General features: G+C 36.8%; 4 protein-coding genes across 6 annotated transcripts; 1 reads left to right on the top strand and 3 right to left on the bottom strand.

Annotated features, from left to right (window-relative positions):
- Positions 1-284: 284 nt before the first annotated feature.
- Positions 285-7,721, bottom strand: mrgbp (MRG/MORF4L binding protein). Of its 3 annotated transcripts, none has more exons than XM_084428390.1 (6): positions 7,291-7,659; positions 6,659-6,780; positions 5,623-5,704; positions 5,457-5,531; positions 5,214-5,250; positions 285-1,173 (listed from the first exon to the last, which is right to left on the bottom strand). In XM_084428390.1, exons 1-6 carry the CDS (start codon positions 7,424-7,426, stop codon positions 1,086-1,088), a joined length of 540 nt encoding a protein of 179 aa, XP_084284516.1. In that variant the 5' UTR covers positions 7,427-7,659; the 3' UTR covers positions 285-1,085. The 3 variants fall into 3 exon arrangements, with proteins under 3 accessions (XP_084284516.1, XP_084284515.1, XP_084284514.1); XM_084428389.1 differs by having other exon boundaries at positions 5,102-5,250; positions 7,291-7,653; XM_084428388.1 differs by lacking the exon at positions 5,214-5,250 and having other exon boundaries at positions 7,291-7,721.
- A 1,170-nt stretch (positions 7,722-8,891) lies between these two features.
- On the bottom strand, positions 8,892-14,586 carry sac3d1 (SAC3 domain containing 1). The gene is made up of 4 exons (XM_084428966.1): positions 14,535-14,586; positions 13,072-13,444; positions 12,714-12,990; positions 8,892-9,478 (listed from the first exon to the last, which is right to left on the bottom strand). Exons 1-4 carry the CDS (start codon positions 14,558-14,560, stop codon positions 9,015-9,017), a joined length of 1,140 nt encoding a protein of 379 aa, XP_084285092.1. The 5' UTR covers positions 14,561-14,586; the 3' UTR covers positions 8,892-9,014.
- Positions 14,587-15,312: 726 nt separating this feature from the next.
- haus8 (HAUS augmin like complex subunit 8) lies at positions 15,313-19,566 on the bottom strand. The gene is made up of 10 exons (XM_084427130.1): positions 19,370-19,566; positions 18,562-18,623; positions 18,417-18,475; positions 18,200-18,332; positions 17,946-18,053; positions 17,761-17,852; positions 16,262-16,420; positions 16,043-16,184; positions 15,672-15,813; positions 15,313-15,502 (listed from the first exon to the last, which is right to left on the bottom strand). The coding sequence occupies exons 1-10, from the start codon at positions 19,435-19,437 to the stop codon at positions 15,373-15,375; spliced, it is 1,095 nt and encodes a 364-aa protein (XP_084283256.1). The 5' UTR covers positions 19,438-19,566; the 3' UTR covers positions 15,313-15,372.
- Positions 19,567-20,009: 443 nt separating this feature from the next.
- snx21 (sorting nexin family member 21) lies at positions 20,010-27,509 on the top strand. Its single transcript, XM_084427954.1, has 4 exons — positions 20,010-20,172; positions 20,982-21,267; positions 23,075-23,232; positions 25,251-27,509. Exons 2-4 carry the CDS (start codon positions 21,000-21,002, stop codon positions 26,013-26,015), a joined length of 1,191 nt encoding a protein of 396 aa, XP_084284080.1. The 5' UTR covers positions 20,010-20,172; positions 20,982-20,999; the 3' UTR covers positions 26,016-27,509.
- The last annotated feature ends 281 nt before the right edge of the window (positions 27,510-27,790 follow it).

The following is a 27,790-nucleotide window of genomic DNA, read 5'->3' as shown; positions in this document are numbered from 1 at the left end:
TTCGAAATATGTTGTACTTGTAACAATGTAAAAGTCTTCGCTGTCAATTTTTTGTGTTCCCTTGCTGAATAAAAGTATTAATTTCATAAAAAATAAAAAAATAAACATTTTGAATGGTAGTTTAAGTATCATCTGTTGACAGGAAAGAGAAGCCAATGTTCCTTGAAGCACCACTAGATAGTTAAAAAAATAAAAATAAACTTCTGTGGCATCATGATTTAAGATGTTTTCTATATGGTATCAGGTTGAGAAATGGGAATTAAGAATTCAAATCAGACCAAACATTGTTCAGTACATTTTTTTTAATCAGGGACAAACTCCTGATGCGCTCAACACACATACGGTCAAATAATTCAATCAAGCATGACTCAGAAACAGTGTAAATATCCATAACTATTTCCAAAGCATTTGTTCAATGACCGTCTAATAGAATCAGCTTATTTCTTACAGTTAATAACAGACGTTTAGCTCAACTTATTTGCAGTGCAAGTCCTAATACATCACACAACAAACTAGTTGATTCTCAGGTCCATCTCAAAAAACGTTGGCTTGGACAAAAATAAAATAAAGCTACCACTTAAAATTCCCAGAAAGGTTTTTTTTTTTTTTTTCCTTAAAAAAAAAAAAAGTTGCTGTTATGTTTCCAAACTCAGCAGAGGAAAGCTTATTAGTTTATCATACTTTCCCCATCAGTCTAGTCTGATCCTACACAACCACCAAAGACTGTCCTTCCTCTATATTTCTGCCGTCTCTGTCTGTGAACAGCTCAGAACGCTTAAAGCACAGGAACGCCTCGCAGTGAACCCCTGGACTGCAGATAACGCACAAGAACATACCACATCCCCTGCACGTCATGTCATTTCACTTTCACATTGACTCTAGCGCGACCGATATTAGCTACGCCTTTCTCAGTCAGTTCTTTTCAAACATCTGATGTCCCAAGTCCTCCTGCTGCAAGCTGCGGCTACGTCCTGCGGCGCTTGGCTCCTCCAGGGCTGGAGGGGTTGCTGGAGTTCATCACCTTCTCCACGGCTCGGCTCCTCTTTCTCTTTTCCCCGGCTGATTCTTTCGACCCGCTGCCCGTCTCACCGGAGCCCCCCCTCTCGGCCCGCTCTCTCTCTTTCTCGCGCCCGCTGCCCGACCTCTCCGACATCTTCACGGAGGAATTGCTGCCTGACGAAGGGAGAAGGGAAGGATGAAACGGGGAAAAAAAAAAGGATGGGATAATGGAACACAAAGAAAAAAAACAGATTAATATCATTACAAAAGAAAAAAGGTTACACTTTGTTTTACGGTGTCCTTGTAACACGTCACATGTACTTGCTGTAGTTATAACAGTAAATTATGCATAATTACATGCAGCTACCCTAAACCAAACCCTAATCCTAAACCAACAGAAAGTGCATGTAGTTAATTATTATTACCAAGTACTTAAATGTATAATTACACTGTAATAAGGACACCTTAAAATAAAGTGAAACCAAATAAAAGGTATTTCAACTTTCTATCCTAATTACAAAAGTGTTGTATGTAATTTATGCACCACTAGACTACACTAAATGAAGCCTGACATTAGTTTAACCAATAGTTGCAGAACAACCTGTTTGTCCAAACAATGGTAGACAGAGAGGGAAAATACAGTTTGGTGATGCTAGTGGCACAGAAATGACACACTTCACCTTCCATAATATTGACATTTATAGTTTGGAAAATCATATTTCTCTAATCTAAAAATGCAATCCCAGAATGCAATGAGCTCTGTGAAAAACATATCCTAGATAGTGGACTAAGAAAAAAAAAAAAAAATTTGGTAATGGTTTTATACCCATTCAGGATTTTACCCTATATTTTTGTGTACTGTTTTGTGCCCATTCACGCCAAGTCATAATTACTGTAATTATCAAGTCTGTTGGTGTTTTAAATAAGTGATAAAATCCATGGATCTTGTGGATATATGGAGATTGCTTGTGATTATTCTTCTTTGTTTCCCCATGTTCATAAATCCTATACACGTATTCATTACTTTATTGACTCCAAACTCATTCAGGGGGTGACCAAATATCATAATATTCTAATTTCTGATCATAGCCCTATTTCTATGGGTCTGAAAATGTTGCTACCAAAGGCGCAGTATTGTTGGCGTTTCAATCCTAAATTATTAATCAATAAACAGTTTCAGTCTTATATGTTTAAGCCAATTTTTGGAGATTTTCATTTTTTAATTCACGTGCCCTGCTAAATATTTTGTAGAGTAATCGGAGTAAGAGTTAAGGCAGCTGTGCTTTTTCAGACACCGAATTGAATGGAGTTTTGAATGGATGTTTTCTGTGCTGGATCGGTTTGGCTTTGGTGAGAATTTTAAACCATTCATAAAATGCTTTAATCTTCCCCTAAATCTGCAATACTTACTAATACGGATAGGTCTGCTTTCGTTCCCCTTCAGCGTGGTACACGACAGGGCTGTTGTCTAAGCCCACTGTTATTTGATCTAGCTTTAGATCCCCTGGACATTCATCTTCGTAATCATTCTGTGATTAGGGGTATATCATGTGGTCATTCTGAGGTTAAGCTGTGCTTATATGCGGAAGATCTGCTTTTATATTTGAGTGATCCTTCTCCTGCTTTGCCATTTTTAATGGAATCACTTGAGGTTTTTGGCTCTTTTTCTGGTTATTCTGTTAATTGGGAAAGATGTTTACTTATTTAGGGTTAGTATTTCCTAAAAATGTTAAACATATATTTTCACTCAAAATTTCAGAGAAGCCATAAATAAGATAAAAATATACATTGATAAATGGACAGTTCTTCCGTTATCTTTAATTGGTCGGGTCAATGCTGTTAAAATGGTCTCTTTGCATCGCTTTGTTTATCTTTTTCAGAACCTGCCTATAAATTTGCCACATTCTTTTTTTTAAACAATTAGTTTCTGTCATTTTGCCATTTATTTGGGGCTATAAAGCGCATCAAATTTCTAAGGCCACTTTGCAGAAGCCGAAAGAGTTGGGTGGTCTAGTGCTACCTGTTTTCTGTCATTATTATTGGGCTGCTAATGCCAGGGCTAAAGAGGTTCTGGCGGATTAGCGATCAAGCTGCCGATAACTTGACGGACAAGCATCCCAAGTGGTTGTGCATGGAGGCTCGGTCAGTTGTTGGTAGCTCCGTAGCTGCTCTAGCCCTGTATCTTGTATCGAATTTTGAATCAATTGAAGACCATGTTGAAAATGACACGTCCTTCGGTGCTCCAGCCCATTTGTGATCATCATAATTTTTTGCCCGGAAAGTCGGATAAGGTTTTCACTGTGGAGAGGCAAAGGTCTGACCAAAGTTAAGGACTTTTATATAGATAGAAAATGTTCCACTTTCGAACACCAGTATAAAACCTTTGATCTTTCCCAATCACAATTTTTCCAGAGTTTCAGGAGTTGCCTCAGGATCATTATATGTATGATCTTTTGGGTCAACCTCCTATGGCCAAACATTTGGTGACGCGGTTTGTAAAGTATTGCATAGGTTAGACTATACCAAAACTAACCTCAATAAAATGTACCCTTCAGTTTCCCCGTTATGCGATAGATGCAAGAGCATGATGGGATGCGTGCTCATACTTTTTGGAGAAGATATCAGTCCAGATCTTGAATTAGCTTTGTTTGGATGTTCTGACCCTATATATGACCCTGACCCTATATACTCTTTTGTGAGACTATTGTTTGTATATACATTTTAAAAATAAATATATAAAAAACTAATTTAGAGTCACTGTCTTTTTGAGTGTTTTCACACGATGCTGTAGGGGTCAGGTGATTGAAGTTGGTGCTCTCAGAAAATGCAGAATTCTATGAGGACGTGAAGTCAGAAGCTTGTAATAACGATAATTCCAACATGGTGTGAACGCACCTAATGCTTATTAGCTTCTTGTGTTGTTAGCTTAGCAATATGCTAATGCAACATTATTTTACGCTTTGCATGTGTTATTTGCGTGTCGTTACCTATGTAGAGGGTTCTTAACGCGTTTTGAAATGACAGTACAATTTGCCTTCTTAAAGGGTTAGTTCACCAAACAATGAAAATTATCCCATAACTTACTCACCCTCGAGCCATCCTAGGTGTATATGACTTTCTTTTCATCAAACGACATTAAATAATATCCAGGCTCTCCCCAGCTTTGTAATGGCATTAAATATTGCCAGAGTTTTTGAAGCTCCAAAAAGCGCATCCATCCAACATAAAAGTAATCCATACGGCTCCAGTGGGTTAATAAATGCCTTCTGAAGTGAAGCGATGGGTTTTTATTAGAACAATATCTATATTTAAATATAAACTAATCACTGGCTTCCGGCAATGGGCGTACGCACGTTCACAAGAGAGTCGAGTTTCGGCAGAAGGGTGATCTTGGGCACTAGTCAATGCTATTACAAATCTGGGAAAGAATAGTCCTAGGATGGCTTTAGGGCGAATAAATTATGGCATAATTTTAATTTTTGAGTGAACTATTCCTTTAAGAGGAATTTTTTTTTTTCTGAAGATCCAAGAATGTGCTGACTTCCTAAATATAATAATTTCTTCAAGAAAATAGCTTATCGTGTTGTTAGCTTAGCAACATGCTAACACAACACTACTGAAATTGAGTTGAGTGCGCTTTGATTGTGCTACTTGCATGTTGCTGCCAAATTAGTCACTTATAAAGTTAGTAATGCTGCCTATGTAGGCTATAAGTATGGGGCAAAACATCTAGTTTTGGAACAGAACTTGTATCTGTGATTCTTTTAAAGCCTAGAATTATGTTTAATAACCACATTTTACTGTCTGCTTCAACAACTAGGCCTAACAATTTTCAAATTGAAGGTCGAAAGCATGTGTATTATTTCTTCAACTTGCTACCAGAAATATTTGAAAAACTGGTGAACCATTCTGCAAGTTATTTCATTATCATACAGTATATAGCGGTTTCTGTTCAACAAACCTGTCAAAGCAAACCCTCAGCATGCCATGCTTCATGCCCCCCATACACAGAGAACCACAACAAGCTAGGGTGCACATAACACAAAAAAAGACAAAAGAGAAAGAGAAAGAAGGACAGCGAAAGAAAGACGAATAGACGCACATGGTCAGAGGTCTCTGAAGGCTGTCTACAGAGGCCTCTGGTAATGAGCTGGTCTGTACTGAGCTCAAGCTGGAGTTTTGGAACAGAGCGAAACGTTTTCTTCTGTCCATACCTCGCAAAATCCTGGCCAGCCATACTGGGACCCAGACCTTTGAAAATGAGACACAAATGACCAGTGTGAGCCACGCTGAGCTTCACGCCAACGGGAGAACGATCCAGAAAAAAAAGTGATGTAATGACGCAGGTTTTAATAGACGTTTTACGTCAAAAAGAAAGAGAGAGAGAGAAGGAAAGGAAAGGAAAAAGAAAGGGGTGAGTAGATGAGAGAAATAAAGAGAGTAAAGGAGGAGAGAACCTTCTTCATGGGTTGCAGGCGGGTCGCTCTCTTCTTTAAACTCCTCCTTCACGTCATCTTCTGATCCCACTTTACCTGCGCAGAGACATAAAGAGCTTTTAATGATCAGTGAAACCAAACGGATCAACTGTGGAGGATCACGACACAGAAACTAAGAGCAGCTCACCTTCCTTGACATCTTGTATGATCTCTTCAGGCAGCACAAAGCTCTTTTCTGAGTTTGGAAACGGGAGTATTTCTGATTCATGCTGCAGCAACAAAATGTGATTTACTGATTAGCTTCGAGTAGTATTGAAGTATTAAGTGTTATTTTTCCCCACTGGAAATTGCAGCAATAAAAAAAAAATTCAACATTTTAAAAAAAATAGAAGTCACATGTTCTCATTTTATCTGTCTTATCTTATTTAAGTGTAGAATGAGTAAAGCTGGTTGTTGTTATGATGACAAAATGTCTTGAAAAGTAAAAATTTTAGGCTGATTATATATTTAGGCTGCTCTGCCTCAGCGGTCTAACGGCGCTCGTCAGAATGATCGAGATGGCCAATCAAATCAAAGGCGGCGGGTCGGGTCTTAATATCTTACTGTCACTGTAACAACGCAATGTGAGTTTGTGGAAAGATGCAAGTAGATTTAAGTATTAGACAACTGTTCTCTGATAAAAATGTTCAGTGACCGACAGTAATAGACTATCTAGTGATGCGAACTACTCAACTTTTTATTACATTTTGCCATTTTAATTGAAAATATGCGATCATGACCTCCACACTCCGCCTATGGTCGGGGTCCTCCTGATCACCCTGCCAGTGTTTATTTTGTGATAATTTCAGACCTTATATTATATGTATAAATGTAAGAGATAATTAAATTTTAGCATATGAGAAAAAATTATGAAATATTGTTAATTCTATACAATATTTAAACTAGGGTGACAATACGTTCTCATTTTCCCGGACATGTCCTCTTTTTGGACCTAAAAAAAAAGGTTTTCTAGACGGCCAATAGTGGGTTTATTATTAAAAGTTCAATAATATAGTTGCAAGGTTGTAGTTCCAGGTTTAGGAAATAATGTAATATTGCTATTGTGAATCCCAGATTTGGACTTTTGGATCCCATATATAATATATCCCATTTTATTATGATAATGTACATTGCATGCAATGAATGAATCTCATCAAATAGATGAGTAGCAGTTAGTCTCTTACCAGCGCCTGCATGTCATACATGGTGCTCAGGTGATCCCAGATGACTTTAGACGACACCTGCCTGCCGATGTTCTGACTGAACTTATCACGAATACAGATCATGTGGAAATGACGATTCACCCCTGAAGACAAGAGACAGTTTCACAAAACGCACTCACCTTCCAACACAGAAAAAACCTTTGTGTTGATGTAGATTAGCCTAGCCATTATGCTATCATGCTAGTTAGCAGCCGCGCTAACGTTTGCTAACATGTCAACAGATATAAACTAGGCTATTGCCTCCGTAAACACAGTATTATTCATTATATTAAATAGTAAAATTCTATAATTATCTAACGTTACAATAAAAAAAGCCGCCTTACATGAAATCGTTGTATTAAATTGTCTTAAACAATTAACGTTAGCGATTGGACTCGATAAAGCTAAAGATCACTAAAACCCTTAGATTAACTAAAATGCTTTATCAGTATTTTAAAATCTGTTTGGTTGTTATGAAATAAATGCATTATCGATTTTAGATCTTTAAAAGGCGAAAATGTCCTTTTTTATGATGTTACATTGTTTCACGCCTGAGGTCCATACACAGAGATCAGGCCTGTTATTCACATCACTCACAAATGAATGCATCTTACCTACGGGTTTGTGACCCAACATGGCGTGAAAAAGACACACTTCTACTTCTTGACTCCATACTATCGATTCCTCGGCGGTACAGATGCCGGTTTCTGCTTGTTTTTCGTCGGATGGCACAGCCTCAGCCTCCCCCATGTTTCTGCACTAACACACTCGCAGATGAGAATGAAATGCCTCAGTCACTGCTGCAGCTCTTCATCATCACAACCATCATATACACTTATTGCGTGCTTTCATTAAGTGCCCACCTACTTGCTTTGTATCACTCACTCACTCACTTTACTCTCACACACTCTCTCTCTCACACAAACACAAACACACACACACACACCCACTCTTCTCTCTCTCTCTCTCTCTCTCTCTCTCTCTCTCTCACACACACACACACACACACACACACACTTTCATTAAGTGTCCACCTACTTGCTTTGTAACACACACACACACTTAAATCATAATGGCACTCTGATAACAGGTTTGTCTGTTCATCTTCATTGAAAGCGAATAATTATTAATGTTTATATTAAATAATTTCAGGTATACTGTATATACAGTATACATTTACACACAGTATATATATATATATATATATAGACACACACACACACACACACACACACATTATATGTATATATGAAGCAAGTGTCGTTCTGATGTGTTGTATATACATACACACACACACACACACATCAGAATGACACTTGCTTACAGGGGTTTGTTATTAATTCTAGGTTCACATTCATTTAATGCATTGTATATTTTATTGTTAAAATATAATATAAACGATAAAAATATACATTGCATAATTCAAGGTTTGCACTTTTATTTATTTATATACCTGAATGGCACTCTTTTTTTCTTACAGGGATTTGTTATGAATTGTTACTAATATTGTTCATTTTTATGTTATATTAACCGTTTAGATCAGAATGACACTCTTTTGCTTACAGGGGTTTGTTATGACTTGTTATTAATGTTGGTAATTTTATGCTATTCATTTAATACATGGATTACCATGAGATGAAGCAATAGACATTAATGCTAATCGGACAATTTTTGCTTATTTTAAGATTGTCTAGTTAACATATTTAGCAAAATGTGCCTAAACTCTTGTTAATGGATAAATGCCATTAAAAAAAAAAAAAAAAAAAAGGAATTTCTAGTATATACTGTGTAAAAAAAGTTTAAATTCATTAATTTAATTAAGTGTACGTCACCTCTGAAATAAATGTTATGTGCCTTACACCTGCTGCACGGCCAATAAGAACATATTTGATATGTTTAATATGCAGTAATGTGGTGCAGAGTTTCAACCAATGGGATTTCACTGTGGGCGGGACATAGGGACAACTCACAACGCCTCAGAAAAAGAAACCAAGCGATTCACAAAATGTAATTTTGCTCGTCGCATTTGTTGAAAAGATTTACATTAAAGAGATTATTTTATTGCTTCATTGTGCCACTAATGGTTAAGCAACAGTGTTAGCCTATATAACTAACATATGGCTAATTATTAGCCATCGGCCACCCTTCTGTTGTGAATATTAGCAATAGCCACTGAAAAACCCATATTGGTCAACCACTAATATATATATATATATATAAAATACAAAAACTTTATTGAAACTTTTTTGACCATTCCAGAAGTGGGAAATGCCTCTAAAATGTTCATAATTAAAAGATTCCGCCAAGTGCACGTGAACAAAAGTTTAAAGCAGTGGTTTCAGGCACAGCCGTGAATCACGCTGCCGGCAGGACAGTTCCACTGCTCGTCATCCACCGGCTCATGCGTACGCCTGCACTGCAGATCTCCAGACGCAGCTTCGCTGAAGGAGCTCTTAGAGAAGCTCACCCACTCTCCGCTGACGTTGACGCCGTACACCCGGCACAGCTCGGCCGCCAGCGGGTCTTTGAGAGAGAGGAGGCGTGCCAGTCTCTGCAGAGGGTAGCGGCAGTTGCGGCTGCTGTGCCCGTGGCTGTAGAGCAGGAGCAGGTCTCTCCTGCAGGGCAGCAGGTGTCGGTGGACGGCACAGACCTGGATGAAGTCCAGTTTCTGGGCTAGACGGAGCAGCCGAACTGGGTTGCGCTCCGAATGTGCCCTGCTCACGGCCAGAGCGAGTTGAACAGCAGGAGAGCTGCGTATTCTCTCGGGCAGCTCAAGAACGTGTTGAAGGGCATGAGTTGAACCTGAAAGCATGAAGAAAAGATATGAATGTTTATCTGTTCTCTATTAGAACTCCATTTTTACACTTGAGAGCAACAAAGTAAAATATGGTTATGTGAAATGTGTGTGGAAATATGAAAATAAATTAGAAAAAAATATTAGTGCCAGTGTTATTTTAGTATTATTTAAATGCTATTATTGTTATTATTATTTTGAATTGGATTTTATTTAAAATTTTGAATTTTAGGTTACTTTTTAGTATTTTTCTTATATGCTTTTGTATTTATTTAAAAATATATTTCTAGGTTTTAAATTTTTTCAGTTTTAGTTGAATTTCATTTAGCAATATTAGTACTACACCTTAAATTATAAACTATTATCTATTTATAATTTTTCATCCATTTATATTTTCTTTTATTCTATCTTTATTTCAATTAACAAAATAGTTTTAGTTAGTTAACGATAACAACACATCCAATCTCATTTCAAACTATTATTTTGCAGCAAACTATTATTCGTTATTCAGAAAACAAGGTGAAATATTCAGGATATTTAAAGGGAGTGAACCCATTTTCAACTTTTTCTAAGAGTACCTGTAAAAGTATTTCCAGCATATGAAGGCAAAATAAGGCCCATTTCATTTTTTCCATAATCAAAAAGCATGTCAAATTAATTTAATAAATTTGTATTCATTTTTTTATTTTTTTATATTTATTCATATTTGTCTTTTTGAGGTTTAATATTAATATTCAAAGACACTAGTCTATATCGCGATTTGATATAAGTGTACTGACCTGCTTTTTATTTCTTCATCAAATTCCGTGTTATACAGTAAATTCTGTTTTTATGACTGGATTCCACGATTACGTCCGCATTTTCCGTATCTTGGAAATCATAGGACCCTTAAAGGGGTCATATAATGGTACATGCACTTTTACAAGTTGATTGTACTGAAATGTGTGTTGGCAGTGCCTGTACACAACCATCATAAAATGATAAAAATCCATCCAGTGTTTTTTTTTTTAAATCTTCTTATATGTTTTCCCCCGTCTCAAATCAAGCCGTTCGACCGTGTGACGTCACACGGTCGGACGCCCCTCCCACGATTGTTGATTGACAGCAGCGTTTCAACACAGACCCGCCCTCGCTCGTGAGCAAGCTGTCAATCATAGCCCGCGCGGTCATTGTTGATACGCTGGAGCACTGTCTATGAGCAGAATGGCGTCTAAGCGATTGTGGTGTTCTGTTCTTGGGTGTAATAAGGACCACAGCATCATTTTGATGTTCCTAAATCCGAACCGCTGAAGACGCAGTGGCTGAGTTTAGTTTTCGAAGGGAATATTCCCCACAATCAATGTCAATGCTTTCATGTTTGCGTGAATCATTTCACACACCAGACTGCTTTACAAACGAGGTCAGTAACGTTATAAAGCTGGTTTTGCTAAGAAGCTGCTCCTGAAAAAAGGATTGGTACCAACTATTCGTGTTCCTGCTGCACCTCCAGAAGAACTGAAGTGAGTGTAACGTTTAATTAACCTTTATATTAATATTTATATTAATCTTTGCAAATCGCTTGCTGCACGCTTCACGAGGAATGCGGCTGTTTACACTCAGGGTACATTACGGCATGTTTTCTATGAACGACGTTCTCAATATAATTTGTAATCCCACGTTTATAATGAACAACGCGTTATGGTTATTGTGTTACCGTGTACGCACAGAACAGAGGGGCGGGGTGAGCAAAGCTCATTATCATTTAAAGACACATGCACTTAAACGGCGTGCTGAAAACAGAGCTGTTTTTGACCAGGTAAAATTAGTGTTTTCTTACAATACTAATGAAAAATTTTAATTAAAGTATATTACAAACTTTTAATTTAGACCCTAAAGAATCATATTAGCTTGTACAAAAATGGCATTATATGACCCCTTTAAAAAAAGTCGCTGGAACAGCTTACCCCCCAAAGCATCTGACACAACTTATCCCACAACTACCATTTTGGGGAAAATGCTTATATGCCTGTAATATTTTTCAGGTAATCCTTAACCAAATAATTTACATGATTTTGTACATTAGCAGTTCGCCACACCTGGATAAATTTGCATGGACATAAAATTTGACCTGTCATGTATAAAATTTACTTTGACGTGAAAAAAAGAGTTTTTAGCATAAAATTCTCATTTACTTTCATGGACATCTTGTTGTTTATTGTTTATTCACAGAACAACAAGTTCCTGCAAAAAGGACTACCCAGAAGCCATACCGGCTTATAAATAGGGCCCTTAAAGACACATAGCCTAATCAGCACTAATAACAACAAATACTAATTCACCCAGTCAATACCCATCTACACCAATAACACCACCATTCACCACAAAATATCCTCCCACCAGTCAGCATACATCACACATCTCATCCACCCCTCAAACAACGCCAATAATAGGGGTATTCAAACATCACAAAAAAAAAAAAAAAAAAATCAAATAAGTCAATAAAATATGAAACCTTCAGCCTTATGGTGTCTATCAAGCATAATGTTGTAACAATTTGTGTTTAAAATGCTTTTTAAATATATCAAGAGAAGGTAGTTCCTTTATAGAATTGTCAATCTCATTCCAGATCCCAGGACCCTTACATGCTATACTAAAACTAGTACACTTCATCTTGCGCTTTTTCCCACATCTCCCAGGCTGCTGTACATGATGGACCCTAAAAATCTAAATATATGGTTCCAAGACTAAAAAATAATAGGCTACAGCTCACCTGACACATCCTTCCCCATTCTCATATAATACATAAGATATAAGATTTTAGTCATCCATTTCGGTATGGATTAAAATCAAGAAAATTAACCTAGTCAACCTAGTCCTAGCGCCCCCACAGCTATCCACATGTTTATCCACATTGTGTGCACAAAATAGATGCAGTCAAAACTCATCATTGAAGAAGCGCTAATTAAATGTCGCCGTTTCTGTCAATGTTTTCGGCTGAATATTTCAGATAAAAATGTTTTGGTCGCCAAAATTTCGGTGCACAATATAATGTAATATAATATAATTATTGTTTGGGTTTTATTGTTTTTTGTTGTGTTGTGTTGGCTGCTTATGTCCGGTGTACACGCAGTGAGATGAACAAAGTCAAGGCAATCACTATAATACACACACTACAGTAAAATCAATATACTGGTACTAACCAGCACTGAGAGCTCTAGCAGTTTCCACTCATTCACTCACTCACTCACTCACTCACTCACTCACCCAAGTTATAGAGCAAACTCAAGGCCTGGAACTCCTCTTGATGCTGGTGTTTCCCATCTCTGTAGCTCTCCAGTAACCAGCTCAAGCTTTCCTGCAGGTGAGTGTCATTGATACGCGGGTCATAATACTGAAGTGGCTGCCCGCAGAGTCTGTAGGAGGCGTAGAGAAGGAATCGCACGCTTTTCTCCAGCACAGCCACACAGTCCTGCCCCGACACACGCTGGATAATCATGTCCTGCCGAACGCTACGCAGGCGGTCAGACACAAAACTGTACACCTGTGGATCAGAACGTAAACAAGACAGGCTTCAAACGGCCATCGTATTACAGATAAAGATTACAAAATGCAATTTCCATACCTCCGTCCATGGCTGAAATGTAGAGGAAGCTGCAATGTCATCAACTAGGTAGCACACAGTCTTTAAAAGCACAGATGGAGGCCGAAGGTCACTGGCTCTCGTGGAGTCTTTCCCCGCGGCAGGTCGCGAGTACTCTTTGACAGCACGTGACACATCAGCACACGGCAAGCGATCCCGCTCTGTGCCCGCCAACATCTCAAACCTGTGCAGTCGATTCTGGGCCTCCCGCTGGCGTAATTCATTGGCAGGGCACATAGTCATACAGGCGCCACGTGGCACTGAGTCTTCAGCTTTCTGCTCAACCGTCCGCTCTCTGTTCGGTTGACCCTGCTCCTTATGCCTGTGTCCTCGACCCCTCTTAGAGTGATGCCACCTGAACACACACACACACACATAAATATATATATATATATATATATATATACACTGTACATATGTCTGTATGTGAAATTATAAAATATTATTTCAATTTAAAGTAACTGTTTTCTACTGTAATATATTTTAAAATGTAATTTATTCCTGTGACGCAAAGCTGTATTTTCAGCATCATTACTCCAGTCTTCAGTGTCACATGATCCTTCAGAAATCATTCTAAAATGCTGATTTGCTGCTGCTTCTTATTATCAACAGTTGTGCAGCTTAATATTTTGCGGAGACATATAAATTAATTTGTTTTATTCAGTAAGGACACATTAAATTGATCAATAGTGGAAATAAATGCATTTATAATGTTACAAAAGATTTCTATTTCAAATAAATTCTATTCTTTTAAACTTTCTATTCATCAGAGAATGAAAAAAATATATATTATTTCCACAAATAATTAACCAGTAAAGCCTGTTTTTATCAATATTAATTATTTGGACCATTATTAATAATTGAGCACCATACAATTGATAAAAACAGCATCAAATCAGCATATAAGAATGATTTCCGAAGGATCATGAAAACAGCTCTTTTAAACAGTATATATATATATATATATATATATATATATATATATATATATATATATATATATATATATATATATATGAAAATGATTAATTATTGCAAAAAGGCGGTGAAATAAATAGGCTCTATCATCTCTTGTTAAGTTTCTAGTATTGCACAGGTCTGTAAGATGCTCACTGCAACCTTTCTGAGCAATTATTTTCTATTTATTGCCAATAATTTATCTCGTTTAAGATTCAAAACTAGTTATTTCCAAGCCACATCGCCAAAACACATTTTATGCAATTATAACAACAATCTGTCATGTGCAAGAGGTAGTAATCTGCTACTAGTTATATTATACTGTTGACATCAGCCCTGTTGTTCTAACAAAGACTGTTTCTGTCTGCGGAAACTCTTTGTATCAAACGGGTTGCAGTTAAACTTTTAAACTGGTGTTTAAATATAATATGTTCATGTCATATCGTCGTGCATTAATCAAAATAAAAACAAGCTTTCGGAAGACTCACGCGTTACTCATGGCTGTGTTGTTCATTGGTCGTGTCTGCTGATCACAACTGCTCGCACGTCACTTGCCGTAAAGACATCTCCGATTGGTCGCCTGTTTCCACAACACTGTACGTCATATCCGCTGAATTCTTATATATTATGCTTTAGAAATATATATATTATATATATAATTAAAACAACAGAAAATTGTTTATGAAGTTAAAAGCTGCAGAGATTCTATTCATGGAATTATTTATTCTTGTTAAGACCTTTTACAGTCTATGGTTAAGACCATCAACTTTAAAATACACACACACACACAAAAAAAAAACCTTTTGAAGTGTTCACACAATATCTTTTTGAAATAGGGCACACACTCATGTTATTATGGTTATTTTATTTATTTTTCTAGGAAAAGTGAATCACATACCTGAAGCAACCAGAGTAATGACTCCAAAATCCCCTTCACAAGTCAGTTCAGTTCCCAGTAATTAATGTTAGGTGTAAAGGACTTTGTTATTGATGAAATCAGTATGGTATCAAATATTTCTCTCTCTATGAACATATACACATGCGCACATACATAATGTTTGGTGTGTTGATCTCAATTTAAGAATTTAGACAATAAAAACAAAACCAACAGAAACCTATCAATTTCTCAACCAAAATATTTTAATTTGTAATACAAATATGAATCACTGTTTTTCTAATAAAATACACACCATCACCAGACCTATGAATATGTTTAATTCCTTAAATCCTGCTTCAGTAATGTGTGAAATAAATACCTACGATTCATTGATTATTTACATTCTTTAATTATTTCATTGTAAACAGATGCCTTAATTATACAGCATATCATGTCATGGAGGGGCAGAAGAGTGTCTGGGCTGTGCTCTGTCCGATCTGGCCTTCCTCCAGTGACTGCTGGACTAAAACTGTCTCTCGGCTTACTAATGAAGACACCTCCAGAAGATCAGAAAAAGTCCTACAAGAAAATATGAAACAGCAAATGAACATGCAAAATAAGTTAAAATATAGACCAGCACAGATGAAATGCGCATCAAGCATTGTTTGAAAAATAAGGTATATGTTTCGGTACTAGGGGCTTCACAATGTGCAAAGTCTTTCATATATGGAGACTGAATTGCTCTCACCTTGTCAGCTGCTGGCTGATTTCATTTGCTGTATTTTTCATCTCTCCAAGACACTCTGTTAAAGCCTCACAGTCAGTGGGAATGTCCTTTGTATAGTGTTGCAAGAGACGCTCGCTCTGACTCAGACATCCGACCGCTTTGTCTGTGTAAGACAAATATTTTTCATTAGATCTGATTGGAATTATTCAAAATCTCCAGTTGGATTCAAGGCGCACTGACCAGTCATTTCAATCCCTCAATAACACACAATGTCTCATACTTAATGACTTCACATTAACAACATAACAATGTTTAACAAAGAAATACCCCAAAATTGCACAATATAAAATACGTCATTAAATAAATAAATTAATATGCTGAGCAAACCTCACCTAAAAACTGCTCTGGGTCCTCTCCAATGTGCACATTCTTCACAGGGAGCTTGTGTCTCGTGGCATCGACGGCTGTGGCAAATGACTTGTACTCCTCTGCAAATGTGTTTGCTGCAGCAGCAACAGGACTTAAAGCCTCGATCTGCATTAAAAAAAAAAGCTCAAATGTGAGATGCGTTAAAGATTTAAGCAGAGTTAAGTGTGTGAAGATGACCTCACCTGTACGTCCAGTAAACTGTTGAGTTGTTTCTGCTTTTCCAGCAGCAGATACTGTCGTTTCTTTTGGTTAACTTGTGCTCTCAACTGCTGCTCCTTCTCCATTACGGCCAGAATATTCCTCTCAGCCTCCTCTCTCATTTTTCGCGTATTATGTTCAATCTAGAAACAAAAACATTATCAAACAAGGGCTAACTATTTTGGATGCTCAATATTTATTCATATTTTGTTTATGCTCTAAATGCAGTAGCTATTTCACCTGACCAATCAGAGCAGAGTAGACCAATCACAACAGACTGGCCCATCTGACCAATCAGAGCAGAATAGACCAATCACAACAGACTGGCCCATTTGACCAATCAGAGCAGAGTAGACCAATCACAACAGACTGGCCCATCTGACCAATCAGAGCAGAGTAGACCAATCACAACAGACTGGCCCATCTGACCAATCAGAGCAGAGTAGACCAATCACAACAGACTGGCCCATCTGACCAATCAGAGCAGAGCAGACCAATTACAACAGACTAGTGCTGTGTTTGAAATCGCCCCCTATACCCTCATTCACTATTCCCTACGTTACTCCACTAATATAGTGCACTTGAAGGAGTGAATGAAAACGAGTGAGTGAATTCGGACACTGAGTGCGCCAGAAGGGCTGCCGTTTCTGCAGTTTGTACTTGCTGTTTAATAATCATTTGCCACTTGGTAAACTGGCAGCTCCAGTAGTAATGAAAAGATTTATCTTGAACCCTGACATGGAAACTAGCATATAAGCCTTAATTAAACAATTTAATTATCAATTAAAAAGGAATTTATACCTGTATAATATTACGCTAGACCAGCACGGTTTGGAAAATGGATGATTGAATGATTGAGCTGTGGTCGCCATCTCCTGGCGAGACGTGGGAATTCATTCAGCGCGCGACTCTCACAGGACATTATGGGTATTCTCTAGCCGTTGAGCGTACATCAGTTGTACACTCGTTAATGTGGTGCATCGTGAGATTGAATGAGTGCACTCGATAACGTCCACTATGGTTTCGGACACCACTACAAATGCCTATCCCCTTAAATAGTGCCCTATTTAAGGGTATGGGGTGATTTCAGACACGGCCTGGCCCATCTGATCAATCAGAGCAGAGTAGACCAATCACAACAGACTGGCACATCTAACCAATCAGAGCGGAGTAGACAGAGTATCAGGAAGATGGGGTTTAGAGAATCCTTGATCGAGCTGAAAAGAAGTAATGCTGCGATGCATATTATAAGAAAATTAAGAGTTTTTTTTATGATGGATGCACGTAAACCATTTGTAGGAGAGCTCCAAAACAACATTAGGAACATAATGGGGCACTTTAATAAACTAGCAAAAAAATTATAATAATAAAAAAAAAAGAAAAAAAAAAGAAAAGTAAAAGCCTTGCTTTTTTAACAAAACAAAATCACAGGTAAAGTTGTGGGACATCTTCAATAACTATATTGATCAACTTAACATCAGACCTTAGCAGTGAGGAAGGCCAGCAAAAACGTCTCCATCGCCATGTCACTTTCTTCATTCTTGGGGTCCACTGTGCCTGGCGGCGCAACTTTGTCTGGAAAATGTAAACTTGTCATGCAAGCCGTTCAAACGACCGTTAAAACAAAATCCCATTACTGCTCTACTCCAGACGACATGAGTACCACACCTTTAATAACGGAGACATCAAAATCTGGACGTATGCAGTGGCCATCCAACACAGTCGACTGAAAAACACTTCCTCCCAAATTTGAGGATTCCAGAATGCTGGAGGCCACTGTGGGAAAACATCACATTCATCAGTCATCAAGTAATTTATCTAATAAAATAAAGCCTATACAACAACTGAACTAGTTTAACCAACACAGAGACCCTATATAGATGCAGATAGTGAATATTTAATCCGATTAGCCCAACACTCACAGGTAGAGTCACTGTATGCCGGAGTGCTTATTGTACGTCTCGACAGGACGCCGTCCCTCGGCTTTCGTGTGTTGCCTATTCTGGGAGAGGACGGTCTGGGGGGCATCAGAATCGATTGCTGCTGTACACCGCTCTACAGAACACAGCAACACTGATGTCAAGATTTAGTATGGAAACATAATGTACAGGTTATTCCTATTATTTTGCAGTCAGTTACCTTTGCAGGAGCCTTTGTTTCGGTTTGCATGTACCTAGACTTTACAATTGTGCCTGACGCTAAAAATCAAGATCAGATGAAATGGTTAGAATTGTCAGTATAATAACATTAATGAGTTATGAGAAGTTGTAAGTCACGCTCTTACTTTTGGTTTTCCTCCTCGCACCACTGTTATTTCCACTACTGACTTCATTTTCGGTGGATAAACTGAAAAACAGAGGCTGTCTGAATATTTGCATTCATGAAATTGACTTAAGGTGCAATAGGTGCGTACGTAAACGCATGATGTCTGTATGAACAGGCTGCCAAACAAGTTGACTGACAAGGGAACACATTATCATTTCATTTATAAAAATACATTTAGACCACTTAACAGTGATTGCTATCAGGATATGAGGAGACTTTCAACCAGCATAAAACATTTTTTTTTTTTTTGGCAGATAATCACCTTTAAAGAGTAAATTTCAACTGTTTTGTGAAATTATAAATCACAGTCTAAGAGTTTGAATTGGACTTTGACCCATACTTCAGCTTATGTAGCAGAAACAGATATCACATGTCTTTTAGTAATTATTAGACCAAATAATTCATATTATTTAGTAGTAATAATGTCATCTTATCAAGCCCACTTAAGCTAATTTCATTTCCATCATGTTTCCTTTTTAAATCAAGTCAATAGGTTTATTCATTGTCATTTTCAAAATAGAGTGTCTAGTGGGCCACAATATTTGAACATATATTTACATTAATAAATTAGATATTTATATTACTTATATTAACTTTACCAGATCAACACTGGCGCAAGAGTAAAGCTAATACACATGACACTTCAAAGAAAACAAATAATGCAAAGTTATTAGTGTGTACATTGTACAAGCAGCAAGTTCATAATTTAACAGTTCATAATGAAATGATTTAGAGAATTGAACTTGAACTAAAATATAAAATCTTACTTTTTTGAGTCACTTGAAGCTATTTTCTCAACTTTACGTATATTTAACGACGGCTTTTTAGACGCCATTTCGTTATACAATTCAGAATCGGATCGAGGACTTGTTATGATGTTGTTGTAACCCGCGTTTTATCGATTGTCTTCCTCTGTGTGCTTGAAGCGCTAAGATGAGTTGCGTTCAGCGCCACCTCTCAGCCTGGAGTGTAAACACACACAGTAATACTAATAACAGTCTCTCGGCGAATAGTTTCGCTTTTTTCCTGTACATCGCAATATTATGCAATGATTTTTTTCCCCATTGTAATGAATCACTTATGAGTAATTAACTTCCTGAATTTTAAAACATTTTGTAATAAAACAATCCATGATAGTTTTGACGTAATATATGTAGCTTTAATATATAGAAGATCATAGAATCATATATTCTTGTACTCTGAATGCAATATCATAGTCCATGTATGGCCGTTAAATTAAAAACAGAAACGATTCGCATGTCATGATAAACGAAATAATTCAGAATTAAAAGTTAAACACAAATGCACCAAGCAAAACTGCACAGATCTGTACATAAATGTATTATGAAATACATTTTTATGAAGGCATGTAAAACGTTTTCTCCTGTTTTGTGTCTGTCAATCAGTTGTCAACCAAGCGCGTGTCTGTCCGTCCTCTTCTTATGGACAGGGAACAACTCCCAAATCCTATCCATGTTTACACAGCTCCTTCTCTTTATTTGCACGTAGAAATGATTTATCCAGCACCATGAAGAGCTGATCATATGTAGTTTAGAGGTCTATAACTCGGGTAAGTTGAGATATTCATGTTTCATATGTTTGTTCATCATTTTGGAGTTGAAAATGTTAGGTTAGCCATAGTTAGCAAGAAAAGTTAACCTCAAACTTGGTGTCTGACAACTTGTAGTGCTGCTGATCAGATATTTGATGGATTTAAGTGATGGTTTTGTTTAATTATTGTAAAATGTCTTCACTTTTATAAGTTGTGGAAGTTATGCTGATTAAGCGCGATGTTATTATTAGCACGTAACGTTAGCAAGCTAAGAGTATAATCCACTTTCTGCAGTCGCTGCTCCCACTTTCCTAACGTTAACTTAGATGTTTTCAAAAGTTTCTCCATTTGTAAATGACGAAACTTGATAAATATAACTTGTTTATGCGAATTATTGGGAAAACTTTAAATATGAGCCTGAAACGTGCTGTATACTCATGAGTGTTTATGAAACTTTGTGCATAATGTGTTCACAAATTTATCTAACGAATAAATATGACGCCTGTTTTTACTCAGATTTCTTCCATGGAAATTACAGAAATTCAATGCTGTTGTGTGGCTCTTTTCACCAAACCCCTCAATAAATAATAAATATTTATGTGACAGATCAGTTTCCCTTAAGGTTTGCTCTCTCGTTTCACAGCTCAATGAAAGTTCATGAGAGGTTTGAACTTCAGTGTTTCCATTACTGCCTCAGACTGTCAGCAGGCTTGTTAGACACATTTGATAGTCAGTGGTTTCACAGGACATTAAAGCATCTGCCATATGTAATGTCATGATTTGAAAGCATATTATATTCAGGAATCCTTCTCTTTTGTGCTCTTCAGGGTTGGAGCAAAGCTGGGATGGCCTCTAAACTATTCGACAGACTTCGCCGTTCACTGTTCAAAGAAGGGGAGCTTCCTTCAGAGACAGACGGCCACAGAACGGACGACTTTCCAGAAAGTTCTGAGCTTGAGGATGATATAGACTGCGTGTCGGCCAGGCTCGGAGGGACCCTGTGCTTCGAGGGTGATGGGGTCCTGGACTCTGAGGATCCGGGAGACGCGTCGGGGCCAGATAGTGACTCTGACTTTTTTGGAGAGTCCATAGATAATGCATGTAGCAGCACAGGTAGTCATCAATCATACATATCTTTTAAAAAGCTAACATATTATAATTTGGTAGTGTAAAGGACAAGGTATATGCTTTATAGAGGAGTAGAACAGCAAAATTTGTGTTGGTGAGTTGAAGTCCAAGCTACGTGTGCAGAAGCTATTAAAGGAATAGGCTTGTTTATCCAAAAATTTAAATACAGTCATTTACTCATTCTCATCTTGTCCTCAACTTACACTGTTCAAAACTCTGGGGTCTGTAAGATTTTTTTAATGTTTTTCAAAGTAGTCTCTTATATTAATATTGTGAAGTATTATTATTACAATTAAACAACTGTTTTATGTTTTAATATATTTGAAAATGTAATTTATTCCTATAATAGCAAAGCTGAATTTTCAGCATTACAACTCCAGTCTTCAGTGTCACAGATATTTCAGAAATCATTCTAACATGATGATTTGATGCTCAACAAATATTTCTTATTATTAGCAATGTTGAAAACTATGGAAGTTTGTTTCTGCCATGGAATAAAACAAATCTAAAAGATAATTTTTATTTTATTTTATCTCACAATTCTGACATCTTTTTTCAGAATTCTGTTATAAAGTTATAAAGTCCAATTCTGAGGACTCTCAATTCTGACATTTTCTTACAATTACAAGTTTATATCACGCAGTTCGACTTTATATCTTGCATATAAGAAAAAAATACCTTTTTTTCTTGCATTTGCGAGTTAATATCCCACAATTCTGACTTTATAATTCACAATTGCGAGTTTATATCACACAATTGTGGAAAAAAAATCAGAATTGTGAGATAACAAGTCACAATTTATTATTATTATTATTATTATTTATTTTTTTTACATTTTATTACCTGGCAGAAACATGCTTCCATAGAAAACAGTTACATAGATGTTGCAGATAAAACATTTTCAGGATACTTTATGAATAAAAAGTTCAAAAGAACAGCATTTGAAATAGAAACATTTTTAACATAAATGTATGCAGACATTTAAATAAATTTATTTGCATAATTTCTTTAAAAAAAAGAATCTTATCCACCCCAAACATTTAAATGGTAGTGTATATTCTGTTATTTTATGAGCAGAGCTGTCAAGCTTTAAAAAGGACAAAAACACCATAAAGGTAGCCCATCTGCCTATATTATAATGCATATTGCAAATCTTATGGATGACTGTGTTTGAGGAACATACTCAATTTTAGGTCAGAATTCACTGAATTTCATCTCAGTTCTTGCAGTTCTCGAATCACATTCCTTATTCTGCATATTTATGTTGCCAAATGATTTGGACACATGGAAGTAACTTTTGGTGACAATGATTATATTTTAATCTACATATGAATGAGATTTCAGATCTTCAATGATATGGAACCTCATTAGTGATGAACAAGTTTCTGTTCACAAAGCTATCACATGACTTCAGAAGATTTACAGTTACATGTTTTACATTTATTTGTTGATTTAGCTGACGCTTTTTTTCCACAGCAGCTTACAATTGAAAGACTTGTATTGTAGCGCAGAAGTTGAATGAACCACTTTGATGGTGTATTATTTTTGGAGCTTGAAAGCTGTCATTACTATGAACTGCTATTGAATGGAAAAAGAGTTTGCATGGAAAAAAACCCTATTCTTTTAGAAACAGTATTTGGAATGAGCTCTTCCTTTTAGCTTAAGCATATGTACATGGTGTTTGTGAACGTACAATAATCTCTTTGTAGGCAAATTTCACTTCTTCTTTTTGGTTCACTTTTAGTTCACTCGATACTTCACATTTGTAGTTAATTTTGTCTTTGCTTTATAGAGACCAGCCCAATAGGTCCTTCCCCCAAAACCTCAAATATGATCACCAGACAACTTCAGGAAAACTACAAGAGCTCAAGAACTCGTTGCATTCCTGAAAAACTCATTTTTGAGGTGACAGATGCCAGTGTTGTCCATGATACAAATTCCAAGTATGTGGTAAGTACACAAGACACAACTGTGAACCATTTCAATCATTTTTTAGCAACTTCAAAACACATTACATATTTATACAAACATTCAAAACAGCATTTTATATTTGGGCCAATGACATACAAGATTGTCCAAATAAAAGTCATTTTTACATGACTTTTCCTGTCTGAAATTTTTTATGCTTTTTCAGATATTACCTTTCATGTAATGTGTAGTATAGCTGTTTGAGAATGTAAAAGGCATAATGCCAGCCTATAGTCTTCATTAGCTGTCCGTGAACAGCATCTACTTTGACCCTCAAACAGTTGAGACTGGAAGAGTTTGTGTTGTCGAGAAGACACTGTTTTCTGCGCTGCCAAAGCAAATCCAATTTGCATGAACTTTCAAAGGATGAGGACTCTGGCTCGAATAAAAAAGACACCATCATTACTGTTTATCTCACTGTGTATCAAGTGCGAAGGATGATCCGGAACCGAAATTCAGATATGGTGCGTTTCGTTTGGTGGACCAATCACAACAAACTCTGAGTTATCTTACCAATCAGAGCAGAGCAGGCTCTCGGAAAGGAGGGGTTTAAAGAGACTGGATCCTTTATCGCAGGGGTTCTCAAAGTGGGGTCCGTGCCCCATAGCCAGGGGGTCCTCGAAATAAATGTAGGGCCCTATGATTTCCGCAATGCGGAAAACGCGGAACCCAGTTATAAAAATAGAATTTGCAGTATAACGTGGAATGTCACAGAATTTGGCTAATTTTGGATTAACAAATCAAAAGTAGGACTGTACACTTTATCAAATTGCGATCTGCACTAGCATCTGTGAATATTTAAGAGCAGAAAGACTGCTGTTTAAATATGAACTCTGCAATGTTCTGAGCGTCTCTGTGTGAATGAGCGGTTTCATCTGTACACATGCTCAAGCACGCGAGATGCTCACGGTGTTTTTTAGCGTCTGCTGTCTCACTATATCAGGACATGAACACATGAACTTCATCTCCAGACCTGCTCTGAGAGTCTCTTCACCAGCGTTTCACTTGATAAAACTATCATCATATCATATGCAGTCAAACTCCTCAAAATAAAAGTTCAGTTTAACTTAAATTATAACAGAAATATATTACTCTTGTACAGTACAATGTAATTCTCACAGTAATAATACTAATAAAATTAACATTTAATTACTGCCTTTTTTGATACATTTTTGTTAAGATTTGTGTTAAAACTTTTTTGTTTTATGTTTTAGTTAGTGTTATTGCAAACATTTTAAAAATTAAGTTGTTAAATTGAATGAATTCAATTGATTAGACATGCTTATTGATTATTAAAATTGAACTCAATCCGTAAATTGAAAAAAAGAAAAAAATCTAACGGATTCCAAATGGCCCTACATTTTTTTTTTGCTAAACGTTTAATGCATCTTTGATAAATTGTAAATGTTGTATAATTTCATTTTAGACATGCTTTTTGATTACAAGAGTACAAACTGTAGCAAGCACTTAAACACTGTTATAATTATGACTTTTTCCCCTCTAAAGGGTCACTGGCCCCAAAAAAGTTTGAGAACCCCTGCTTTATCAAACCATTTCAGACACTGAGAAAAGAAGTGATGCTGCAATGTATGTTATGAGAAAATTCTAATGTTTTTTGACCTTGGATGCATGTAAACCTATTAAATAAAACATTAATAGCCTTAATAGTTGCACTTTAAAGAAAAGCAAAAGTCTTTTAAAAGAAGAAATGTAGTCTTTGTATAAATGTTAGTTTAAAAGATTATGCAAACATTTTAATGAGGCTTTATTCTTCATTATTATATCAGGACAGTATACTCACATTTTTGTAATTTATGCCCCAAAAACGTTTAATTCACAAATTTAAAACATGCTCATCATTTGGTCACTGTGTATGCATGAACTGCATTTTTAATGTATTTTCGGGAACAAAAACAAGCGTCATTTCATGGATCAATTGAACAGTTGCTGGTTTTGTTTCTCTGGTTTCACATGAAGTCACATACACTTTTTCTCATCAGCTCTACACGATTCATGTCATCCACTCTGGCACGTTTGACAAAACTCCCGCTGTCATCACGCGGCGCTACACTGACTTCGAACGGCTACACAGCCGCCTGCGCCGGCGTCACGGAGACGAGATGGACGGCGTGCACTTCCCTCGCAAGAAGCTGCGCAAAAACTTCGCCGCCGAGACCATTGCCAAGCGCAGCCGGGCGTTCGAGCAGTACCTGACCCACCTTCACTCCCTCCCTGAACTGCGGACCACACCTACATTCCTTGAGTTCTTCTACCTGGGTGATCTGCGCGCTGGCCAGATGCTGATGCGAGTGGGCCGTTACCAAGATGCCCTGGGGCCTCTTCTCAACGCTCTGAGACTCCAGGAGAAGTTAGGATGCCATCAGATCCTGCAGCTCAACCAGATGCAGAGGGTTCATTGGTTCTTCACGCTCTCCGCCTTGGTCATCTGCTTCCAAGAGCTGGAACAACTCGGTGAGGCTCAGGAACACTGCGACCGAGCCCTGCAGGATCTAGCGCCTTCCCAGGAGGCTTTGCAGCAGCACCAGTTGCACCCTCTGCTCATCCCCCTCCTGCAATCCAACGTCAGGCTGTCCTGGAAGATCTCGAAGGACAAGAGGCGCTGGGAAGCTCTTCTGCTGGAGATCCAGGAGCAGGGGATTGATCTAGGGAGTCAGCCCAACCTGAAGGAGTGTCTCTTTAAAGAGAGCATCGAGGACAGCGAGGGGCTGGTCAGGGCTAAGAGCAAAAGTGAAGATGTCCCATAAGCATTTAGGATTCTTTGTTTTTATACATATGTTTATATGAATATGAGGGATGTTTCTGAAAGCAATATGTAAGATTAGGTCACTAAGGAAACCTGTGGAATTAATATTAACTCTACACATGCATTTCATGGGCACATTTCAATAGCGTTTATTAGCCTTATTCTTGAATTGGTGACACTTTACAATAAGACTCAGTTTGTTAACATTACTTAATGCCTTAAGACTTGAGTATTATGAATTAACAACAAACAATACTTTTAAAGTTGAAGTTCATTTCTAAAATACACTAATACAATTGTTACATTTCAAGACAAGTATAAATTAACATTAGTGAATTATGAGTTAATTTACAGTCAACAGTAGTGTATTTATTACATTCACCTAGATTAATCAATGCTGTAAAATGCTGGTTTATTCTTAGTTCATGATACCTAATGCATTAATAAATGTTAACAAATTGAACTTGTAAAGTGTTACACTATTTTTTTTGTATCCTGTTAATATTCAACTGGGAATCGGGTTTTGGTGTGACACCAAGAGCATTTATTTTCAGCCGTCATGAATTTCACAGAGATGCAACACTGTTGTGTTTGTCTTGTTCTTTAGGGGACTTCAGCACCACTATCACACATTATTTCAAGTGGTCATGGGAAAGTATTAAGCGAGGCTGTCGACTCTGAAGGGTGTTGTTTACATTCAGCTGCTGGCTGATTTGGCTTTTCAGTAAATTATGTAGTATAAATTCTTAAAATAAAGGGAATATCCACTTTTGGTGTAAATTATAAATGAATTTATCAGATACTGCTACAACGGAAGCCTTCAAATGGTAATACTGTAAAGTACAGTTTTAAATGTATGTTTTGTTACTGAGCTCAAAGTGATTTTAAATAACTCTTGCACAAACGTCAAATCTGTTCATTTCTGCAGTGCAAATAACACTACACGTGTTTTAACAGTTTTTTTTTCATATAATTAAAAGGATGCTTTTATGTGTCTTAGTATTTTTATTACTTTTGATATCATTCATACTTTTTATTGAATGATTTTGAATATATTTAGAGAACAATATCATTCTTTCAATACTACATAGTTATTCATTTGAAAAATTACATGTTTAATGTCTGAGCCCAATCTTTTTTGTAAAATCTTGCATTGTTTTACAGATTGTTGCACACAAATTCACATATATTTGTATACTGGTTAAACAGATTACTGGTTTTCCCTCTGTTACTTACTAAATTTGAATTTGAATATATTTATTTATGTGTTAATTTATTTGTTGTGGAGTATAGTTTTAACATTAACAGCGTTATATACTCTGCAAAACTTGAGATTTCCAAGTTTTCTCAAAATTTCCCTTTAAAAAACCATACAATAAATAAATGCTTCCTGGTTTTTATTCACATTTTGTATTTCAAATGGTTTTATGCACTGGAATTGTTCAAGGAAAATCCAGTTCAATTTACAGTATATCAATAAACTTTTTACACTAGTCTCAGATGCGTTAAATTTGAACTGCATTTTGGTAATGGAAAAATATTATTTGTGCTTATTTTCAAGCTCCTCGATAGAAGGTTCCTCGGAATAATAGGCCCATTCGATGTGATTTTCTTACACTGCATTGGTAACAAACACCTACAGCTCATTTTTATACATCTGCCATCTAGTGGTCATACACAACTATACAGCATTAGACGCACATTACTGTGATAAAGCGTAATCTGTTTCAAAACAATGTAAAGAATATATATCCTGACCTATGCCAACAACTAGCA

This window comes from Rutilus rutilus, assembly GCF_951802725.1.
Source record: "Rutilus rutilus genome assembly, chromosome: 13".
In the NCBI taxonomy this organism is placed as follows: Eukaryota; Metazoa; Chordata; class Actinopteri; order Cypriniformes; family Leuciscidae; genus Rutilus; species Rutilus rutilus.
Note: the sequence above shows the minus strand (reverse complement) of the source record. Positions and strands in the feature narration are given on the sequence as shown.

Excerpts from the sequence above, each read along its gene's own strand:
- mrgbp (XM_084428388.1), bottom strand. The coding sequence starts at position 7,426 with ATGGGGGAGGCTGAGGCTGTGCCATCCGACGAAAAACAAGCAGAAACC. Across the intron at positions 6,781-7,290 it reads GTTGGGTCACAAACCCGTAG|GGGTGAATCGTCATTTCCAC; the intron begins GTAAGATGCATT and ends TCTTGTCTTCAG. Across the intron at positions 1,174-5,456 it reads GCCTGCAACCCATGAAGAAG|GCAGCAATTCCTCCGTGAAG; the intron begins GTTCTCTCCTCC and ends TCCCTTCGTCAG.
- sac3d1 (XM_084428966.1), bottom strand. The coding sequence starts at position 14,560 with ATGAACAACACAGCCATGAGTAACGC. Across the intron at positions 12,991-13,071 it reads CATTTCAGCCATGGACGGAG|GTGTACAGTTTTGTGTCTGA; the intron begins GTATGGAAATTG and ends TCTGATCCACAG. Across the intron at positions 9,479-12,713 it reads GAGTTTGCTCTATAACTTGG|GTTCAACTCATGCCCTTCAA; the intron begins GTGAGTGAGTGA and ends TCATGCTTTCAG.
- haus8 (XM_084427130.1), bottom strand. The coding sequence starts at position 19,437 with ATGGCGTCTAAAAAGCCGTCGTTAAATATACGTAAAGTTGAGAAAATA. Across the intron at positions 18,333-18,416 it reads AAACAAAGGCTCCTGCAAAG|AGCGGTGTACAGCAGCAATC; the intron begins GTAACTGACTGC and ends TGTGTTCTGTAG. Across the intron at positions 15,503-15,671 it reads ATCAGCCAGCAGCTGACAAG|GACTTTTTCTGATCTTCTGG; the intron begins GTGAGAGCAATT and ends ATTTTCTTGTAG.
- snx21 (XM_084427954.1), top strand. The coding sequence starts at position 21,000 with ATGGCCTCTAAACTATTCGACAGACTTCGCCGTTCACTGTTCAAAGAA. Across the intron at positions 21,268-23,074 it reads TAATGCATGTAGCAGCACAG|AGACCAGCCCAATAGGTCCT; the intron begins GTAGTCATCAAT and ends TTTGCTTTATAG. Across the intron at positions 23,233-25,250 it reads ATACAAATTCCAAGTATGTG|CTCTACACGATTCATGTCAT; the intron begins GTAAGTACACAA and ends TTTTCTCATCAG.